At 42.4% G+C, this 18,168-nt stretch overlaps 2 protein-coding genes across 3 annotated transcripts in view; one reads left to right on the top strand and one right to left on the bottom strand.

Moving 5' to 3' along the window:
- The window catches only part of MNAT1 (MNAT1 component of CDK activating kinase), a 258,814-nt gene extending 256,063 nt beyond the window's left edge, over positions 1 to 2,751 (top strand). For both annotated transcript variants that reach the window (XM_089690768.1, XM_089690767.1), the window contains one exon: positions 2,309 to 2,751. In XM_089690768.1, coding sequence (XP_089546894.1) covers positions 2,309 to 2,429 — 121 coding nt within the window. In that variant the 3' untranslated portion in view covers positions 2,430 to 2,751. The remainder of the gene's footprint in view (positions 1 to 2,308) is intronic.
- A 2,642-nt stretch (positions 2,752 to 5,393) lies between these two features.
- Positions 5,394 to 18,168, bottom strand: part of TRMT5 (tRNA methyltransferase 5) — a 32,217-nt gene continuing 19,442 nt past the window's right edge. The window contains exons 4-5 of the mRNA XM_089690765.1: positions 15,112 to 15,763; positions 5,394 to 5,549 (exon numbers count right to left, since the gene is read on the bottom strand). Coding sequence (XP_089546891.1) covers positions 5,482 to 5,549; positions 15,112 to 15,763 — 720 coding nt within the window. The 3' untranslated portion in view covers positions 5,394 to 5,481. The remainder of the gene's footprint in view (positions 5,550 to 15,111; positions 15,764 to 18,168) is intronic.

Raw genomic sequence — 18,168 nt, 5'->3', positions numbered from 1 at the left:
ACCCCACACTAGTGTGAACCAGGAGTAAATTAGGATGGGTTTTCCTGATACTGACAATAGAACCTTGCCTGTGTAATTTCAAAACATATCAAATAGTGACTGCTCCAGTAAGATCTCAAAAACCTGCTGATGATTCAGTGCATTAAATCAAATGGAGGTACGCCCAGTCCGGTCACAATGGGCTAAAAGTTCACTTTGGACAGAATGCAGCTCTTTCAATACCAGCAGGACACCAGACACTGCAAAAACACAATCAACAGAGAAAATGCAAAGCACCCCAGTGTTGTTGTTAATCCTTTTAATATATAAGGTAAAATCACAACATAGATGCTTAAAGGCTCATCAAAATCACATCTTATGTGGTGAGTATATAATATGTTGTGATTTTAAAGTGTTACTAAACCCAGGACCCTGCATTCCCTATATCTGGTCTCCCACAGTACACAGAACATGGAAATGCAATTATTTTAGTAAATATAAACTGCTAAATACCTTTTCTCATCAGCAGTTAGAGCAGTCTTGTGAATTCTATCAGTGTCCGGCCGAGTACTGGTTAAAGGGAGGAGTTTTCTTTCTGCTCTACAAGGAGGCAGAACCCCTGACCTCTTTCTGGACAGTGCTGATTGGCCCTGTGCTGATCACATGCACCCTTCCAAGAGAAAAAAAAACCCTCTGTAGCATTACACACCAAACTGAGCATGTGCAGCGTGTTTCCATGCAATATGTCTTATCAGGAGATAAAAGGGGGGACACTGGAAGAAGGGGAGGATCAGAGAAGACCAGATCAATCAGCCTTTTTACACAATGTGGAGGATTAACCCTTAGGTTCCACAACCTATCAAGCATGCTTTACTGCATATACAGACTGATTTTACTGTTGTGGATTTAGTACTCCTTTAACTTGTTTATTAAAAAGATTAATTGCACTAACACTCTGAAGCTTGTGTGACAGGGGACCCCTGACTCCATCATTTGGTGGGGTGACCACGTACTGTTGGATATAAAGTCTGCTTGTTTTTGCTAGATGCTAAAGAGTTCAACTCCTTGTAACTTTCTCTTGGAGACTCTATTGGTAAGATCCTCTGCACTTGAGTTACTGGATTTGTAAACCTGTTGTGGTTCTTATAAGGGATCCCCCTCTGCTAGTTGGGTTTATTTAGTTTAGATCCTGGAGAATTCAATAAGAGAAGCTAGAACACACAAAGGTGAAGAAAAACAGCCTAAACTGACTGGTGTATAATCCCAAGACATTTAAGGATCCAGGGGTGGACTGTGTATACATACTCCACCAATAACTTAAATATCACTTCTGGGCAAGCAGACCCTTTAATGGATGCATCCAGCCAAACATGTTAGATCACTAGAATCTATTGCTGCTGCAGGAAACACATACTGCTTTAGCTTTTTAGTCTTCTATCTCCATCACATTGATGTAGTGCAGGGTTCCTCCAAAGTTAGGGGTTCCTTGAGTAAAGAGCAATTTCTGTCCCTCACATAAGTTCCCACTGACACCATTGATAATTTTAGCAATGTATTGGGGTAATTCTTCCCAATGAGCACAAGTGTAAGGAGCATTCATCCCCTGACCACACCAATGTATCACGAGTTGTAGATATATGAATTATTACCAGGGGTACCCTGAGATTTGAAAGTTAATTCAAGGGTTTCTCTGTGTTGAAAAAGTTGAGAGGCTGCAGTATATTTCTTTTATTCAGAATATTTGTTTAAAATTACTTCTGTCCTGTAAACGGTGGCTGTCATCCACTATAGATCAGTAAAAATTTCCCTTTCAGACACTACAGTGGCCAAATGAAACCCAGGTGAAGCAATATAACCCCCGCGGCATTAACACCTCATAACATTAATTGCTGTTGGGATGCCCCATTCCAAGCAATGATGGCAGGAATACAGAACTAAACCAACTGATGTGTTCTGGTGGTCTTTTTGTCTTCTCTCCTGCCAGAACTGCATCTGTTTTACGTTTCTTAGTGCTGCAAATCAGCTTGTTTTGTGGGGCAATGCTAATGACTCCACTCCCCCACCCCTAGTCTGCTATGCTAAGATGTGACGAATCAAAACTTAACGGTCTTCCAACAGGCTACTAATCGCTTCTTTGCATCTCAAGAAGCTGATCTTATTTTTTTTATAAAGGTTTCCGATTTAAAACATATTTATGTATTTGCTCAATACAAATAGTAATAATCCATGCTTGACAATATGATCGGTAAACATCTGGGTATGCCCAGCCAAAATGAATGAATATTTTATTTCTGTGCTTTGAGGTTAACAATGTTGTCCTTTGTTTCAGGTATCTAAACCATGTACGAGCTGCTTCCCCACAGGATCTGGCTGGAGGCTACACTTCCTCTCTGGCATGCCATAGGGCACTGCAGGACGCCTTCAGCGGACTCTTCTGGCAGTCGTATTAACTTGCATACCCCAGTCTGGACAAGAACGGACGTTGGCACAGGACCAGCAGCTAACACAAGTGAATCTGGTAAAATTACTGCCATCTGCAGCTATACCTAGGCTTGGAGTGCTCTTTAATAAAGACAGCTGTGTTCCAGGAGAATTTCCCCCCAAGACCGAAAACTGCCTTCAAACCAATCCATTTTTTTTCTGGTCCTGAGAGCAACTGAAACAACAAGTCATGTCTGATGGAAGAAATGAATAATTCCATTTAAATCATTGGGATTTCTCTAAGAAGTTGTAAATTTTCTGTTTATTTTTAAATAAAGCCAACTTTTATTAGTTTGTGGTTTTCCGTTTTGTACGAGGCTTTGTTGGATAAATATTTACTCAGCGTTTAGTTAGAGTGTGTTGGACCGCTGAAACACGAACTCTTGTCATTAATCCAGAGTTTTTGCTTCATCTTTACAATCAATGGCTATCTTCAGGAGAAATAAAAATAAAGTACACCTGTAATCTCCAAATAAACACACCCCTATGAAGGAAGAGGCTGGCAATGTGTGCACTGCTTTCAGTGATGAAGGCAGATATGAAAGGCACAAATCAGTGCAGCTCTGTATCCATGAATATTTACTTCTTTTTGTTAAATGTAAGCAGTGTACCCAAATGTTATCTGGTATCAGCCTCTTGCAGTCCATTGTACAGCAAAGCTCAGTCTGGGAGAGGGAAAGCAGGACCAGGAACCACTTAGTTGGTTTGCAGTGGCAACAAAGAACATGCTGATAGAGTGATGCTCCTCATCCCTTCACTGTCCAGTCACAGGCTGGGGGAGGGACAAGACCTGCAAGTGTTACTTAAAGTGGAACTAATCCTAAATTTTCAAAGACTGCAAGCAGGCAGCTTTGTATTGTACAAGTTACATGCCAAGTCTCTTCAGCAATAATAAAACATATCTTCCCGCTTCAAATTTTCTGCCAAATGTACACTGAGCTGCACATGTGTGCAGAGTACATTCAAGCACACTTCAGCTGTGCCAGTATGACTGACTGCTGTGCACATGTGCAGGATGGCGTCACCACCCACTGACCCATAAAGTGGTCAGAAACCTGGAAAGAAGACTGCAAGCGGTGAGGGATGTAACCATTTCATTGCTGGAAGGTGGTGGTGATTATTTTCAGTGGTTTTGTTTCACTTTACCTGCAACAGATAGAAATCAGATTTTTCACCGGTGGCGTGAAGTCTTTACCATTCACTGTTGAGTATGGAAGTTTATCTATAAATACAGTACTGTGCAAAGGTTTTAGGCACTTGTGAAAAAAATTCAGTTAAACTACAAAGTGCATAAACCAGTAATAAGATATATCAAATCAATATTTGTTGTGTCTATCCTTTTCCTTTTAAATAGCATCAGTTCCCCCCAGGTACTGTTGCACTTAGTTTATTAAGGAACTTGGCAGGTAGGTTGTTCCAAACATCCTGGAGCGCCAACCACAATCCTTTTGTGGATTTGGATGGTTATCAGTTGTTTTCGCTACAGTTAAGATCCCCTTGAAAGGGGACAACCAACAATGTAAACCTTTTGTGTGAACCTTCTATATATTCATTGGAGCTCTGAGCTGTGGAGCTGCAGAGAAATCACTGGAGACCTTAAAGTTCACTTGCCATAAGAAAATTATTTAGGCAACGATTGTGGCAGTGTTAGTTGTCTATCAATCATGCCAGTGCTTTAGCTTTAAACTATTCCTGTGTCAATGACAGAAGCAAGTATAAGGAATTGTGAAACGTGTCGCATTTTTGTTTCTAGGTCTGTGGCAGCCAGGTGACCATTCTCTTTTTGAACAAGGCCTGCCTTCATATTTCTCTTGTGGCAGTGTACCAGCCAGATCAAAGGATTCACTCAAAGGGAACCTACACAAAGACGTATAGCAGCTACCACTGCTGACCCATGCCTGTAAATGCCGGTTGATTGAAGAGGGCTGGTGGGTAACCTGTAGAGTCCAGAAGATGCAACAGGGGGCACCACACTAAGTGCAGTAAATTAGCATCTCACATGGTACAGAAGAAATGGCATCACCACAGTCAGCAGCTGGCTCTGGTATGTGGCACTTGGAGTCTCTTCTGTAAAACTTGCAGCCCCCTTAGTGTGTTTGCTTGTAGGAAGGTGTCAAGTTATGCTGAAGATTATGACTAGAGGCCCTAACTTTTATCTGTTTGTGTGAGTTGCCAATTGTCTCTCACTTCAATAAATACGTCTTATATTACACTTCGGTTGCACTCTCTCCTTTCTCCATCTGTTCACCCAGAGCTACTTCAGTTTCTCTTAGGAGGTGCTACATCAAGTGTCTGAGGCCAGGAAGAAGTCGCTCTGGCTGGTCCAACTGAACTTATGGACTTTTATGCTGAACTCCATATATTATCAGTATCCACACTACACTCATTGTACCATATACCGTCCCCCCCCCCTCCTGACACTGAACCAAAACAGACATGCAGGTCAGGGAACTGAGAGAATCTAATCTGGCCTTGGTCAGTGATGCAAAGTACTTAAGTGTTAGGACCAGAATGTTGTTTGTTTTTTTTTTTTTACCTGCAAGCAGTGTAAGTACTTGGATTTCACTTGGCATCAGTCTCTTGTAGTCCCTTTACAGCAGAGCTGAGACTGAGAGGGAGAAGACATGTCAGTTCATGTGCTGACCAGACTCCTGCTGCTATGAGAAGAGTTCATCCGTGTGCTGCTTCTGCTTCACTGTCCACTCGCAGGTTACGGGCGGCTCCAGGACAGTCTCAGCCCAGTGGACGCGGGTTGAATGTTGCTGGTCATCAGACTGAGGTCATTGTGTGGTGAAAATGAAGTAGTGTGGGGGAACTTCTGTGGTTTGTTTTTTTGTATATTTTAATGGACTGTTCCTTTGTAGCTTGTTATCTTTGGGTGCAGTTCTGACGCTGTAACCATGTAAAGTATTCAGACAGCACAGTGCTAGACATCTTGTATAGTTATTCACTCTTTAATAAAATGTAATCATACACATGAATACTACTTCAGTATATGCAGAAAACAAAAGCGGGTGACAACTACTGTGTGGATTCATTTTCTGTGCAACTTTCTTCATCTGTGCGACTTCGCTTCATCGCTGGTTCACCTACAACCAAAGCACACATAAGTTACAGTAATTTCCCGTCTATATCTGCCCCTACACCTCTAAATATTAACATTCACCTCCATTCCCTCACTGTATGTGATCTATACATTAACACCTTCATCTACTCCTCTCATGCTGTTGTATTTAGTGAACCAGTACTAGCATGTTCCTTCATAAAAAAAAAAAAAAAAAAGATGAAATACCACCAAAAAAAAAAAAAGGAAAATTTGGGTACAGTGCTGCATGTGCAAGTAACTGTCACACTACCCCACCCTAATAAATGGTCTGGTATGAAGGGGTAATACAGGCTGGTACTCAGGTAAATGCTACTATACTTTGCTGAATATAAACTATATTTCCCTTTACAGAAGAACTCGTGTAATGCTTAGTACACAGGATGAGAACATCTGGACAAATCCTGCTTTCTGATTGATCGTCTAATAATCTGATCGTTAATACACAGCTTTCAAGAGCCAATCACAACAGCTCATGAAAAAATATCCTGAGGGACAAGCACGAAAATTTCTTTATGATAACAGAACAAAATTTTTATGTAATCAGTACCGTATTCATCCATAAACAAAAGAATACAATACATTACATCATTGCAGGAAGTTGTATTCTGTCCAAGAATTTGAAATACGAGATTGGCGTGCAAAAAATATACCCCACCACAATCATTCTTCAGATCTCATTGTGTGTACCAGGCTTAAGTAAAGGTAGCCATGTGACACCGCCATGCTATTGTGTTAGAGATGTGACAACCTGGTCTGTGAATGTAAGCAAAGGCAAGCTATGCTTCTGACATTCAACACATTCACAGATTTGAATTTAGATTCCTGTGTGTGGGTACCTCAACACAGCAACTGTCCAGCAGGGAAAAAAAAACTCCTACACTGCATTGAACAGCCCTTGTATAAAGTATTGCCTGACCTCGGTAAGTTGTATTGGAAGAGGGGCACAAAATGATTCCCAACGAACTGCATATTGCTCTCATGCTGCAAGAAGCAATGGCAGCAGATCATTGACTACAGTATTCGGCCTTCTGTAGGCTTCCCTGTGAAATGATATTCCCTGTACTAGGCTGGTATTGAGGGAGTTTAGTAGAGGTGTTCTGCCAGCGATCCCCTCTTTGCACCCAGCACATGATGTTCCTGTATGCAGAAAGCAGCATTATGTTGGTGTTGTAGAAATGACGTGGCTTGGAGTAACAGAAATGTTTGATACAAACTGAGCATTTGACGGATCATGCAGACTATGCCAGGAACACTAAAGCTAGCTCATATTTGATGTATCAAGTCTTGTTTGTCTCATTTGTGTAACATATACACACTTTAGGCTTCCTGTACATGGCTATGCAGAACCTGCATAGAAAGGCGCTCCCAGAGCCACCACATACAGCATACAAATGGGGTGTTTAAAGCATACTGCACTGCACATACTCAGTGCTTTATACAAACCTCATACAGCCGCCTCTTCCCCTTCATCTTTATGGGTGGCTGGTCACAGGGGAGGCAATACACACACTCTGCATGCTGTATAGGGCCCTATATATGGATGAAGCCTTCATCCATGTCCCTGACTGAGCTGCAGATTTCCCCCTCCCTCCTGCCAGGGCTTTCCAGGCTGAACTCGGCGGGAAATTACAAAGCTGCACTTGCTTCAGTCTGATGCTGCATCTGTCCCCCGATGGCTCTAAGTATGAAAACTCAGGGGAGAGCTGTGACTATCAGCTCAGCCCCCTCTCCCCTCCCCCCATGTGCTCACTGGAGCGATTGGCTGTGGAGGGGGAGGGAGCCACTGGCTCAGGCGCTCAGTGGATTGCTGACCAGCTGAGCCGAGTGCTGCTCCAGACTCAGAGGTGGATCCCGACTTTAAAGTAGGGATCTTTCCCCAGGCTGAATCAGCTGAGCAACTTCAGCCAGCTGTCATCTGAAACCAGGTCACAGGAGTGCAGAATGAACTGCGATCCACAGAAGTACAACCAAAAGAGCTTTGGCCGTACTTCTCCTATACCGAAAAAAGGTTTTACTTCCCTTATCCCAGGCTCCGCCTTTCCACACAGCTGAGCCCCTGAAGCTGCTTCTTTTCATTACTTTCCCCACCAGTTACTCTCCTGACATAAAATACAATGTGGGATCAGCAGTTGTAAATGAGAATGCTGAGGGCCCACCCAGAACCTGGAACATCAGAGGAAGGGGAGAATGTCAGCTGCCAGGGTTCTGGGGGGAAAGGAAAGTAAAACTTATTGTAATTGTTCCCTAGACTAAACCAAGCATTGAACCCATGCAATGCAAGGGGGGACTGCTGCAAGAGTAGTTTTGTCATTTCCTCAGCGTAGCTCCAGGTATTTTTGTTCTAAATGTTTGTATATGACCACACTGGGGAGATTCCTCATTACTTGCATTCGGGGTAAGACCCATACTTTAAAAGACAAAAAAAAAAAATTTAAAAAATGTTGGCACCAGGACAGGAAACTGCAATTAAAGACAAACCTTGTCATGTGACCAGACGAGGGTTGGTGGTGCCATCCCCCTTCAGCTATCCCCTTGCTCTGTATCCGTCAGGGATCGTGTTCTGCCCTGTACATTGTAAATGTTGTTCCCCTGTATTACATAACTGTTTGTGATGGCAGATTCTCTACCCAATAAAATAATTGAACAAGAAACCCCTGTCATACTCTCACTGTACTAAAATATATTTTTGTCTGTGCCCAATGGAGAGATTTCCCATCACCTCTATTCTGACTGGCAATCAACACCTGACAGCTCCAACAATTCTTCCCCTCTCTATCCAAAACTAAATAAAAAGTTAAAGCTTTATGTATGAAAAAGAAACTATTTAGACAAAATCAGACTGAACTCCCATTTCTCTGAAACAACTTAGGAAAGAAAGAATTTGTCTGTTGAGCCATATCAGAGCTAGTCTGTACAAACCCAGCACAAGACATGTCCATAGTGTGCAGGCTATAGAAGGAAATCAAATGTCATCAGCACTGACACTTGCTGTTCCTGTACAGAGTGTTCCTGGCATGATAGAGCTGGAAAGGATTAAGCCCTGTTCACCATTAAAAAGCAGCTGCTTTACTAGCTGCCCCAGGAATCCATTGCCACTGATGACACACTGTATGTAAGCCAACAGAAACATGGACTTGTCCGGTAGGACAGGATGAGGAGCAAGGTGTAGCAGACAATCAGAAGACATCTCTTGAAGAAAGCCAATAATCCATCTTCAGAAAGGTCTGCTGGAAGTAACTGTGATGTGCTAATTATACGGACTCTAGGCAGCAATCAAGTGTATTGGTACTGTATAGTTTTTTTTTTTTCTTCTTTAAAAATCGGGGATAAAATAGCTCATTGTGTTTCTCAAAAATTTTTTTGCTCTTCACAAGAAAAAAAAAAAACAATTCATGAGTTATTTAACCAAAATGTGAGGCATTTATGCCATGAAACCAATTCAGTTTTATCTCATGACGTGATATCCAGTGGAGAAGAATTAGAACCCCTGTCAGTTTTTATTGCTATTAAAGAGGTAAAATGGTTTAAGCTGTAGAAATATACCAACTAAGTCAGTGCAGAGCATGTAATAATACAAAAGAAAAAAAGGTGACTGGAATACCAGGCAAAGGGAAGCTGCTTTCACTGGAGACACGTGGTGTATCAAAAACAACAAAGTTAAATGAAGTAAACACAAAATATATTTATAAATGTCAAATATTGAATTAAAATAGTATCAGAAATCACACACATAAATACCATTCTTCCACCAATTAAAAAAAAAAAAAAAGACAACATTGTCAATGGGGAGATTACCCTTCACTTCCTGGCACACAGCCAATACAGGAAGTGAGAGGAAATCCCTACAAAATTAAACGCTTCCCGTCCACCCTATAGCAGAAAAACTGCTACAGGGTGGCATGGGTGCATAAAATCATGTATATATACGTGATTTTGCATTTTCAGGTATGGGGGCTCACATGAGGAGCGTACGCACCCTACCCGCGCCGCCATTCGCGGCTGTCAATCACCGGATCTCGACCGTGATTGCCGAGCTCTCCAAGGGGGAGAACTGTTTGTAAACAAAACAGTTCTCCTCCCTGTTAGCTCACACTGCTTTGGATGGCTCTGCACACCACAGCCATGCAAAGCAGTGTGCTTACAGTGAAGCACATGGACACAGCACCCTTTGATCTCCCCGCATGTTAACCCCTTCCTTCCCAGTGCTATTAGTACAGTGTCAGTGCTTTTTTTTTTTTTTTTAGTGCCAATCACTGTATTGGTGTCACTGGGGAAGTCAGTTCCTCCCAGTGTCAGAATGCCCCCCACAGTCCCACAATAAGTCTCTGATCGCCACCATTACTAGTAAAAAGAAAAAAAAATCCCAGTATATACTATTTGTAAACGCTATAACTTTCACAGAAACCAATTTACCCGAATTGGTATTTTTTTATTAGCAAAGATGTAGCAAAATACATTTTGGCCTAAATTTATGCCGAAATTTGATTTTTACATTTTTTTTTACTGGACATGTTTATTAGCAAAAATTCTAAAATATTTTTTTTCTCAAAAAATTGTGAGGCTTTTTTTTTTTTCATAGTGCAAGAAATAAATAAACCCCACAGGTGATCAAATACCACCGAAAGAAAACTCTATTCGTGGGGAAAAAAAAGACATAAATTTCATTTGGGTGCAGCATTGCATGACCATGCAATTGTCAGTTAATGTAATGCAGCGCCGTATCACAAAAAATAGCCTGTCATGAAAGGGGGTAAATCCTCAGGAGGGCAAGTGGTTAAAAGGAAAAGTTCACCTTTTGACCAAAAATAATAAATGCACATTTTTTTTGCAGGTAAACAATGTGCGTTTATTATTTTTTGGTTGCAGGAGCCATGCAGGTCACCAACAGATCTGTCAGTACAGTTAGGTCCATATATATATTTGGACACAGGCACAATTTTAGATTTTTGCAGATATTTGCCAAAACATATTCAAGCTATAGTTATGTAATGGATATGGGCTGAAAGTGCACACTCTCAGGTTTAATTTGAGGGGATGTACATCCAAATGGAGGAAGGGTTTAGGAATTACAGCTCTTAGGAGTAGCCATCCCGCCTTTTTCAAGGGACCAAAAGTAATTGGACAATTGAATCAAAAGCTGTTTTGTGGGCTGCACCTTTGTTATTTCTTCATCAATTAAGCAGGTAGAAGGTCTGGATTTGATTCTAAGGCTCCATGCACACGGGCGTTTTAAGCACGCTGGTAATGTTAGCTGTGTAACGTCATGTTAAAAACTTGAGTTTTTCAGCATTTTGCATTAACGTTTAGAGCATTTTTTTTTTTTTTACCAAAAAAATCTTTTTTTGCTCAAAAAAAGTCCTAAAAACGCTGGGTGTTTTACCACATTTTTCAGCATTAGAGCGTTTTTACAGCTAAAAAAAGAAAAAAATCTCTAGAACCCCACTAGTTCTGTTTTTTTTTCTCCAGCCAAAAAACACCCCAGCCAAAACACGCTGATTACAATCTGTGTGCATGGACACATAGGATAACATGCTGGGGAATTCACTGGCTGTAGAAAAAAAATGTCAAAAGTAGCAGCTGTACAAATGTCCAGTGTACATGAAGACCAAGTGTGGTATTAGCATTTGGAATCTATTGCTGTGAACCTACATCATGCATTCAAAAGGAGCTGTCCATGCAAGTGTCAGGCCATTGTAAGGCTTCAAAAACAAAACAAATCCAGCAGAGAGATAGCAGCAACATTAGGAGTGGCCAAATCAACAGTTTGGTACATTCTGAGGAAAGAACGCACTGGTGAGCTCAGCAACATAAAAAGTCATGGACGTCCACAGAAGACAACAGTGGTGGATGATCGCAGGATCCTCTCTATGGTAAAGAAAAACCCATTCACAACATCCAGACAAGTGAAGGACACTCTCCAGGAGGTGGGCGTATCATTGTCAAAGTCTACAATCAAGAGAAGACTTCACAAGAGCAAATACAGAGGGTTCACCACAAGGTGCAAACTATTCATAAGTGTGAAGAATAGAAAAGCCAAATTAGACTTTGCCAAAAAAACATCTAAAAAAGCCAGACCAGTTCTGGAAAAGCATTCTTTGGACGGATGAAACTAAGATTAATCTGTACCAGAATGAGGGGAAGAAAAAAGTGTGGAGAAGGCTTGGAACAGCTCATGATCCAAAGCACACAACGTCATCTGTAAAACATGGCGGAGGCAGTGTGATGGCATGGACATGCATGGCTTCCAGTGGCACTGGGTCAATGTTGTTTATTGATGATGTGACAGAAGCAGCCGGATGAATTCTGCAGTGTTAAGAGATATACTATCAGCCCAGATTCAGCCAAATGCAGCAAAGGTGATTGGATGGCGCTTCACAGTACAGATGGACAATGATCCAAAACACACTGTAAAAGCAACCCAGGAGCTTTTGAAGGAAAAGAAGCGGAATATTCTGCAATGGCCAAGTCAATCACCTGATCTCAACCCAATTGAGCATGCATTTCACTTGCTGAAGGCAAAACTAAAGGCAGAAAGACCCACAAAGAGCAACTGAAGACAGCTGCAGTTAGAGTCTGGCAAAGCATCAGAAAGGAGGAAACCCAGTCTTTGGTAATGCCCATGGGTTCCAGACTTCAGGCAGTCATTGCCAGTAAAGGATTCTCAACAAAATATTACAAATTAACATTTTATGATTATATTCATTTGTTCTATTACATCTGAGTCCCTGCAAATGGAAGGACTGTGTATAAAAATGGTTGCAGTTCCTAAAATTTGTACTTGATATTTACGTTCAACCCCTTGAATTAAAGCTGAAAGTCTGCACTTCAAATTCATTTGGATTGTTTCGTTTAAATTTATTCTGGTGGCATACAGAGCCAAAAGTATGAAAATTGTGCCTGTATCTAAATGTATATGGACCTAACTGTATCTGTATACGGTATGTATGGGTTTACCTTATAGTTTATGCCTCAATTCTAAACATTATGTCTGGAAGGAACTAGGTACCGCTCATCACTTGCCCAACACCATCCCAAAAGTGATGCATGGTGGTGGCAGCATCATGCTCTAGGGTTTTTTTTTTTTTCAGCAGCAGGGACTGGGAGACTGGTCAGGGTTGAACGAAAGCTGAATGGAGCAAAATACAAACATATCCTCAATGAAAACCTTTTCCACAGCACTGGTTTCAATTCACCAGTGTGAATTAGGTTTAGATACAACGGGGTGCTTCATTAGCCAATCTAACTACACTAATATAAAATGTGATTGGCTGTTTTCTGCTCACCCTTAATGACCCTGTCAGGGTAAAAGAAAACCCTAAAGGAAGGTGCCCTGCAATAGAACAGCTTTTATTCTTACCTCCCCTTCCGTCCTCACTGCAGTCTCTTCAGCATTAGACGCTTGCAGTTCCCTGCTACACACAGTTCCATCCTCCGATCCCCTACATCACTACTGAACACAGCAATGATGTATGAGTCAGGGAATGGATGGAGAGGGTGGGGTCATTAGTGGTAACTATGACAGAGGAAGAAGCGGAGAAATAACTGGAGAGGTGGGCTTTACACAAACAGTCAATAAGGAAAAAATGATGGTGCACAGAGGTGAAATATTTAGGGGGGGGGGGAAAGTTACACACACACACATAAAAAAAAAATAATAAAGTCTTTGCAAAGTCTCTCGGACACAAGGTACAAATTGGTGCAAATTAGCGGCAGCCATCCTAAAGAGCAAAGCCAACTCTGTATGCAAAGACAAAAAGGAAGAAGACAGGAGGCGCCAATCTAAGTGCAGTGGTAAAAACTAATACTGAAGGATTAAAAACACTCACAAGAAAAATAAAGAAACAAGCTCATCTGTGTAAGGGAGGAGACTGCTCCTCACCGTCCTGCAGGTACCACTGGTCGCCCTATAGATGTGTGCTGGGTTGGTAAAGGGATGTAAGTACAGTGTGGGGATCTTTCCTGTCGAGTAGCAGTACAGTGAGGCCGATCCAGCGGTGTCTGTACCAGGAAGAGTCCATGCAACCAGCTTGGACCACACCGGCGGAAGTGACGTCACCGGAAGAGGCGGAGAGTCCGCTGTACCAGGAAACACAGACAATGACAGGCTACGCGCTCGGAGCCTCTAGCTCCTTCTATGAAGTGCATACTAGCACATTATGGCTAAAACCTGCAGGGGGGGGATTTTTTTTTTTTTTCGTTAACTTTATTAGCACTGTAAGTGTTAAATTCATCTTCTCTACCCTGGAGCGAGTACATACCATGGGTTCAGGCTGATTCCTTTTAAAGACTTCTGAGTCACGTGTGCACAAAGTGTGGGAACACCTAAGCTAGCAATGATGGTGGGAAAAATGGCTATTAAGCCGCAAGATCTGTGTCCACACAAACTCTGGCCGATAGTAATGGTACTTTAGGCTTACATATTCCCATTTCTTTAACCAACCACTTGCCCTCCTGAGGATTTATCCACCTTCCTGACCAGGCCATTTTTTTGCGTTTGGTGCTGTGTTCCTTAAACTGACAATTGCACAGTCATGCTACCCAAATTAAATATTCATCCATTTTTTCCCACAAATTGAGCTTTCTATCGGTGGTATTTGATCGCCTGTGTATTTTTTGCACTATAAACAAACAAAAAAATACCAACAATTTTGAGAAAAAAAACATTTTTGACTTTTTGCTATTAAACATGTCCAGTAAAATTAAAAAAAAAAAAAATCAAAAATTTCTTCACAAATTTAGGCCAAAATGTATTCTGCTACATGTCTTTGCTTTTTTGTTCTACTAGTAATGGCGGCGATCAGCGACCTATGGCAGCGATCAGCGACCTATAGCAAGACTGCCGCGGGCATTCTGACACTGGGAGGGAACTGACTTGTTGTCACTGACATGCCCAGTGACACCAATACAGTGATCAGTGCTAAAAAAAAAAAAAAAGCACTGACACTGTACTAATGGCACTGGGCAGGAAGGGGTTAATATATATGAGGGGCGATCAAGGGGTTAACTGTGTGCTGGGTATGTTTTACAATGGGGCGGTGTCTGTGTGCTTCACTGTAAGCACACTGCTTTGGATGGCTGTGCTGTCCAAAGCAGTGAGCCTGAGCTGACAGGGAGGAGGACTGTTAGTAAACAAAACAGTTCTCCTCCCCGTCGGGAGATCCTCGGTAATCACCGGCCGGGACCCGGTGATTGACAGCCGTGGCCGTGTGCACCCCCCTACCCGGAAATGCAAAATCATGTATATAGAACTACAAAAACTGCTGACTTAAAAAAAAAAAAAAGCCACTCATCTGTCCCATGAGCCGGCGGTGTACGCACTGGGTTGGTGATTCAAAGGGTATAGCATTACAACAAGGCAAACAGCATTTTAGGCAAAATTTACATTAAATTGTACACTATGCCCACTCTCTGCAAATCATTCTTATGGTTCAGTCATACTTTTTTCCTTTTCACTGAGTATTTCTTTGTTACTTCTACTTAATGACAGTAGGTTTGTAATGTTATGAGATAAAAATGCTTGTATCTACATGCTTTATGGTACTTACCTACAGAATCTGATTGGATTGCAAAAAGTGCCTTCGCTGGCAGCTTAAAGGTTATACACATCATGTCCTTATTTGGGGCGACGTTCCTCACAAGATGAACAGAGCAACTTTCCAACACAGTTCCTAAATATTCCTCTGCCCTGTTCCTGATGTCCTTTTCTGAGTTGTCAGCCTTTGAGAAGCCATAGCAATGTACAGTGGGCAGGATATCCTCGCTGCAATGCTCCATGTCTAGGAGGTGTCTGAAGGCATCAAGAAATTCCACAGCCAAAGCTGGCAGGTTCATGACAATGTGGAGATGTTTTTTCCTCTCTGTGGTGAAGGACTTTATATATTCTGATAGTTCTTTCTTTATAACAGTCCTGATAAACTCTCGCCCGTCAACATTGAATGCCTGCAATTTCATGCCCACTTTGTTCAGTTTGCAGTTATGTAGCAGCCATTTATAGGACTCTGGGTTCAAGTCATTGGCATAGACAATGCAGTTTTTTTTAGCAGCAGGAATAGCAAAGGGCCCTACACCTGCAAACACGTCAAACACCAAATCTCCGCTCTTTAAGAGTCCAGTAATTCTATCATGCTCTGTCCCAAGCCTTGAATTCCAGTACACTTTGGAAAAATCAAATTCATAAGTGAAACCGTTTTCTTTCACCTAGAAGAGATAATCCTCATTTATTCATAGATTTGAAGTGATCACATCATTCACAAAGCATGTTCAACCAACACTAGCTCCTAAAAGCAGGCACCTGGAGCAGGTTAAGTTGTTAGTAAGTCTTTGTAGTTACCTATGAGACCCCAAACCTGAATTCATGCAGCAGGTAATCTTTAAAGTGGAGCTCCACCCAAAAGAGGAAGTTCTGCTTTAAGGCCTCCTCCCCCATTCTGGTTTCTGAAATGGCAGCTTTGTGGGGGGGGGGGGGGTTATGGGGAAGTGGGTACCCTATGTTGCTGCAAGCTGTCACAACCAGGTGCCCACAGTTAAGATGCTGGGGACAGACAACAGGAGGTGAACGCAGTGCTGGACCATGGGACAGGTGAGTGGCTGTTTTTTACAAGTCAGCAGCTGTAGGTTTTTTTTAGCTGCTGACCTAATTTTTACACAGGAGACTGGAGCTCCTCGAAGTCCAGTCACACCCCCCCACTTTGTAATGTGGGAAGCCTTTCTCACAAATGAAAGATACAGGTAGACACTTTGGGTATCTACTCTTATGGACTATGGGGGGTCAGCAACCAGCAGATCGTGGCCAGGCAACGAATAGATCATGATCTGGGCATGCTGACCCACCATCCCAGAGCAGCAAACAGAGTACAATGCAGAGGAACTACTTGTAGAGTTGGAGTTGTAGTAGGGGGCAAGAGCTGCATATGCCTCCTCTGTAGTGCTGGTTCCTGTCCCATATGGAGTGGCACTAATTGCACTCCACCTCTTATTCCAGCTAATGGTCTCCAGATTGGTGCCAGCAGCAGGAAAAAAAATTTATTTTTTTTTAGGTCCGTGTAAAGCAATACACTGGGCATATTAGTACAGGGCTGCTTTCACACCAGTGCGCTGTGGTTTACCCACACCATGGGTTCAGTGCAGTGTACCTGCAGCTTTCCTGCGGGTTTGCTGCATTTAGCTAAAGACTTCTATTATATCCTGCAGCTATGGTGCACTTTCTGAAAGTGCCCCGAAACTCCTGAATGCAGGTGTTTTGGTTTGCTTTCAGAAAGTTAACCACACCTGCAGGATATATTAGAAGTCTGTGGCAAAGCGCAGATAACCCAGGAAAGTCACAGATGCCCTGCGTTGCACCCACGGCGCAGGTAAACCGCAGCACATCAGTGTGAAAGCAGCCTTATAGGGGGCTCAGAGCAGTAAGGGTTAATTTGCAGTTTGTGGGGGTGGTAAAACCCCTTAGTTAAGTGTTTTACTACCCCAGCTCCAATCGCACCCCCTTTTGCTGCAGTGGCCAGGGGTGTACACATGTTGCAGCAGGAGTTATACGCCCTGTCATGGTTGGTGGGTGTAGCACCTGCCAAGCATTACCCATTCAATTGAATAAGGCCGCTCTGCAACCTTAGCAGTACAGCAAACAAGGGGTTAAGGCAGACAGCGTTGTGTTGCTTTCTCACCACCTAGTTTAAAGGAGAAGTTCACCTTTTGGACAAAAATAATAAATGCACATTTTTTTTGCAGGTAAAAAAAAATGTTAATTTATTATTTTTGTCCAAAGGAGCCTGGAAAGCATTGCACCAGCGATCAGTAGATTGCTGATGCCATGCAGGTCTCCTGCAGACCTGTCAGAATATCTGCTTATCGTATGGGATGTACAGCCAAGCAGATATTCTAACAGGAAGCTTTGATAACCTACCACAGCACCGTGGCAATTCATCGAAAACTACAAGCCCACCACCAAGGCTGTCGGGACTTGCAGTTCATTCATTCACAGCCATGCGGTTTTCAAATTTGACAGATAGTACAGGGAAACTTCTCCCCATATTACATCTGTCCGCTGCACTGCCAGTGTGGATTCTGTGCAATTTAAAAAGTGTCCTGTCTGATTTGAGCAGTTCGGTTCAGGTGCAGATTACAGGCTCTGAACTTCTATGGAAACCATTTCTAAACTTGACGTGTGAACAAGATAAAATCCTGAGCTGATCCTGTCCTGAACCACTGAACAACTATATGAATTAGCTGTGAAACCTGAGCTTCAATCCGCACTGCACATGTGTGAATCAGCTCTAAGGGCTAGAACAGGGGTCTCCAAACTTTCTAAACAAAGGGTCAGTTTACTATCCTTCAGACTCTGAGGGGGCCTGACTGTGACCAGTGAGAGTAGAAAATGCCCTGGGAGAAAACAATGCCCCATCATTTGTGAGAGGAGTATTGCCCTATTGTTGGTATCAGGGGGAGGAATAGTGCCCCATCATTGGTGTCAGTGGGAAGAAGAGTGCCTCATTCTTGGGGTCTGGGGTAGGAATAGTGCAATATTGTTTGTATCAGTGACAGGAATAATGCCCCGTTGTTGGTGTCGGTGGGAGGAATAGTGTCTTGTATCAGTGGGAGGAATAGTA

The sequence above is a fragment of the Staurois parvus genome, unplaced genomic scaffold (genome assembly GCF_062004578.1).
Source record: "Staurois parvus isolate SC_StPar_1 unplaced genomic scaffold, SC_StPar_1.0 ptg000542l, whole genome shotgun sequence".
Lineage (NCBI taxonomy): Eukaryota > Metazoa > Chordata > Amphibia > Anura > Ranidae > Staurois > Staurois parvus.
Note: the sequence above shows the minus strand (reverse complement) of the source record. Positions and strands in the feature narration are given on the sequence as shown.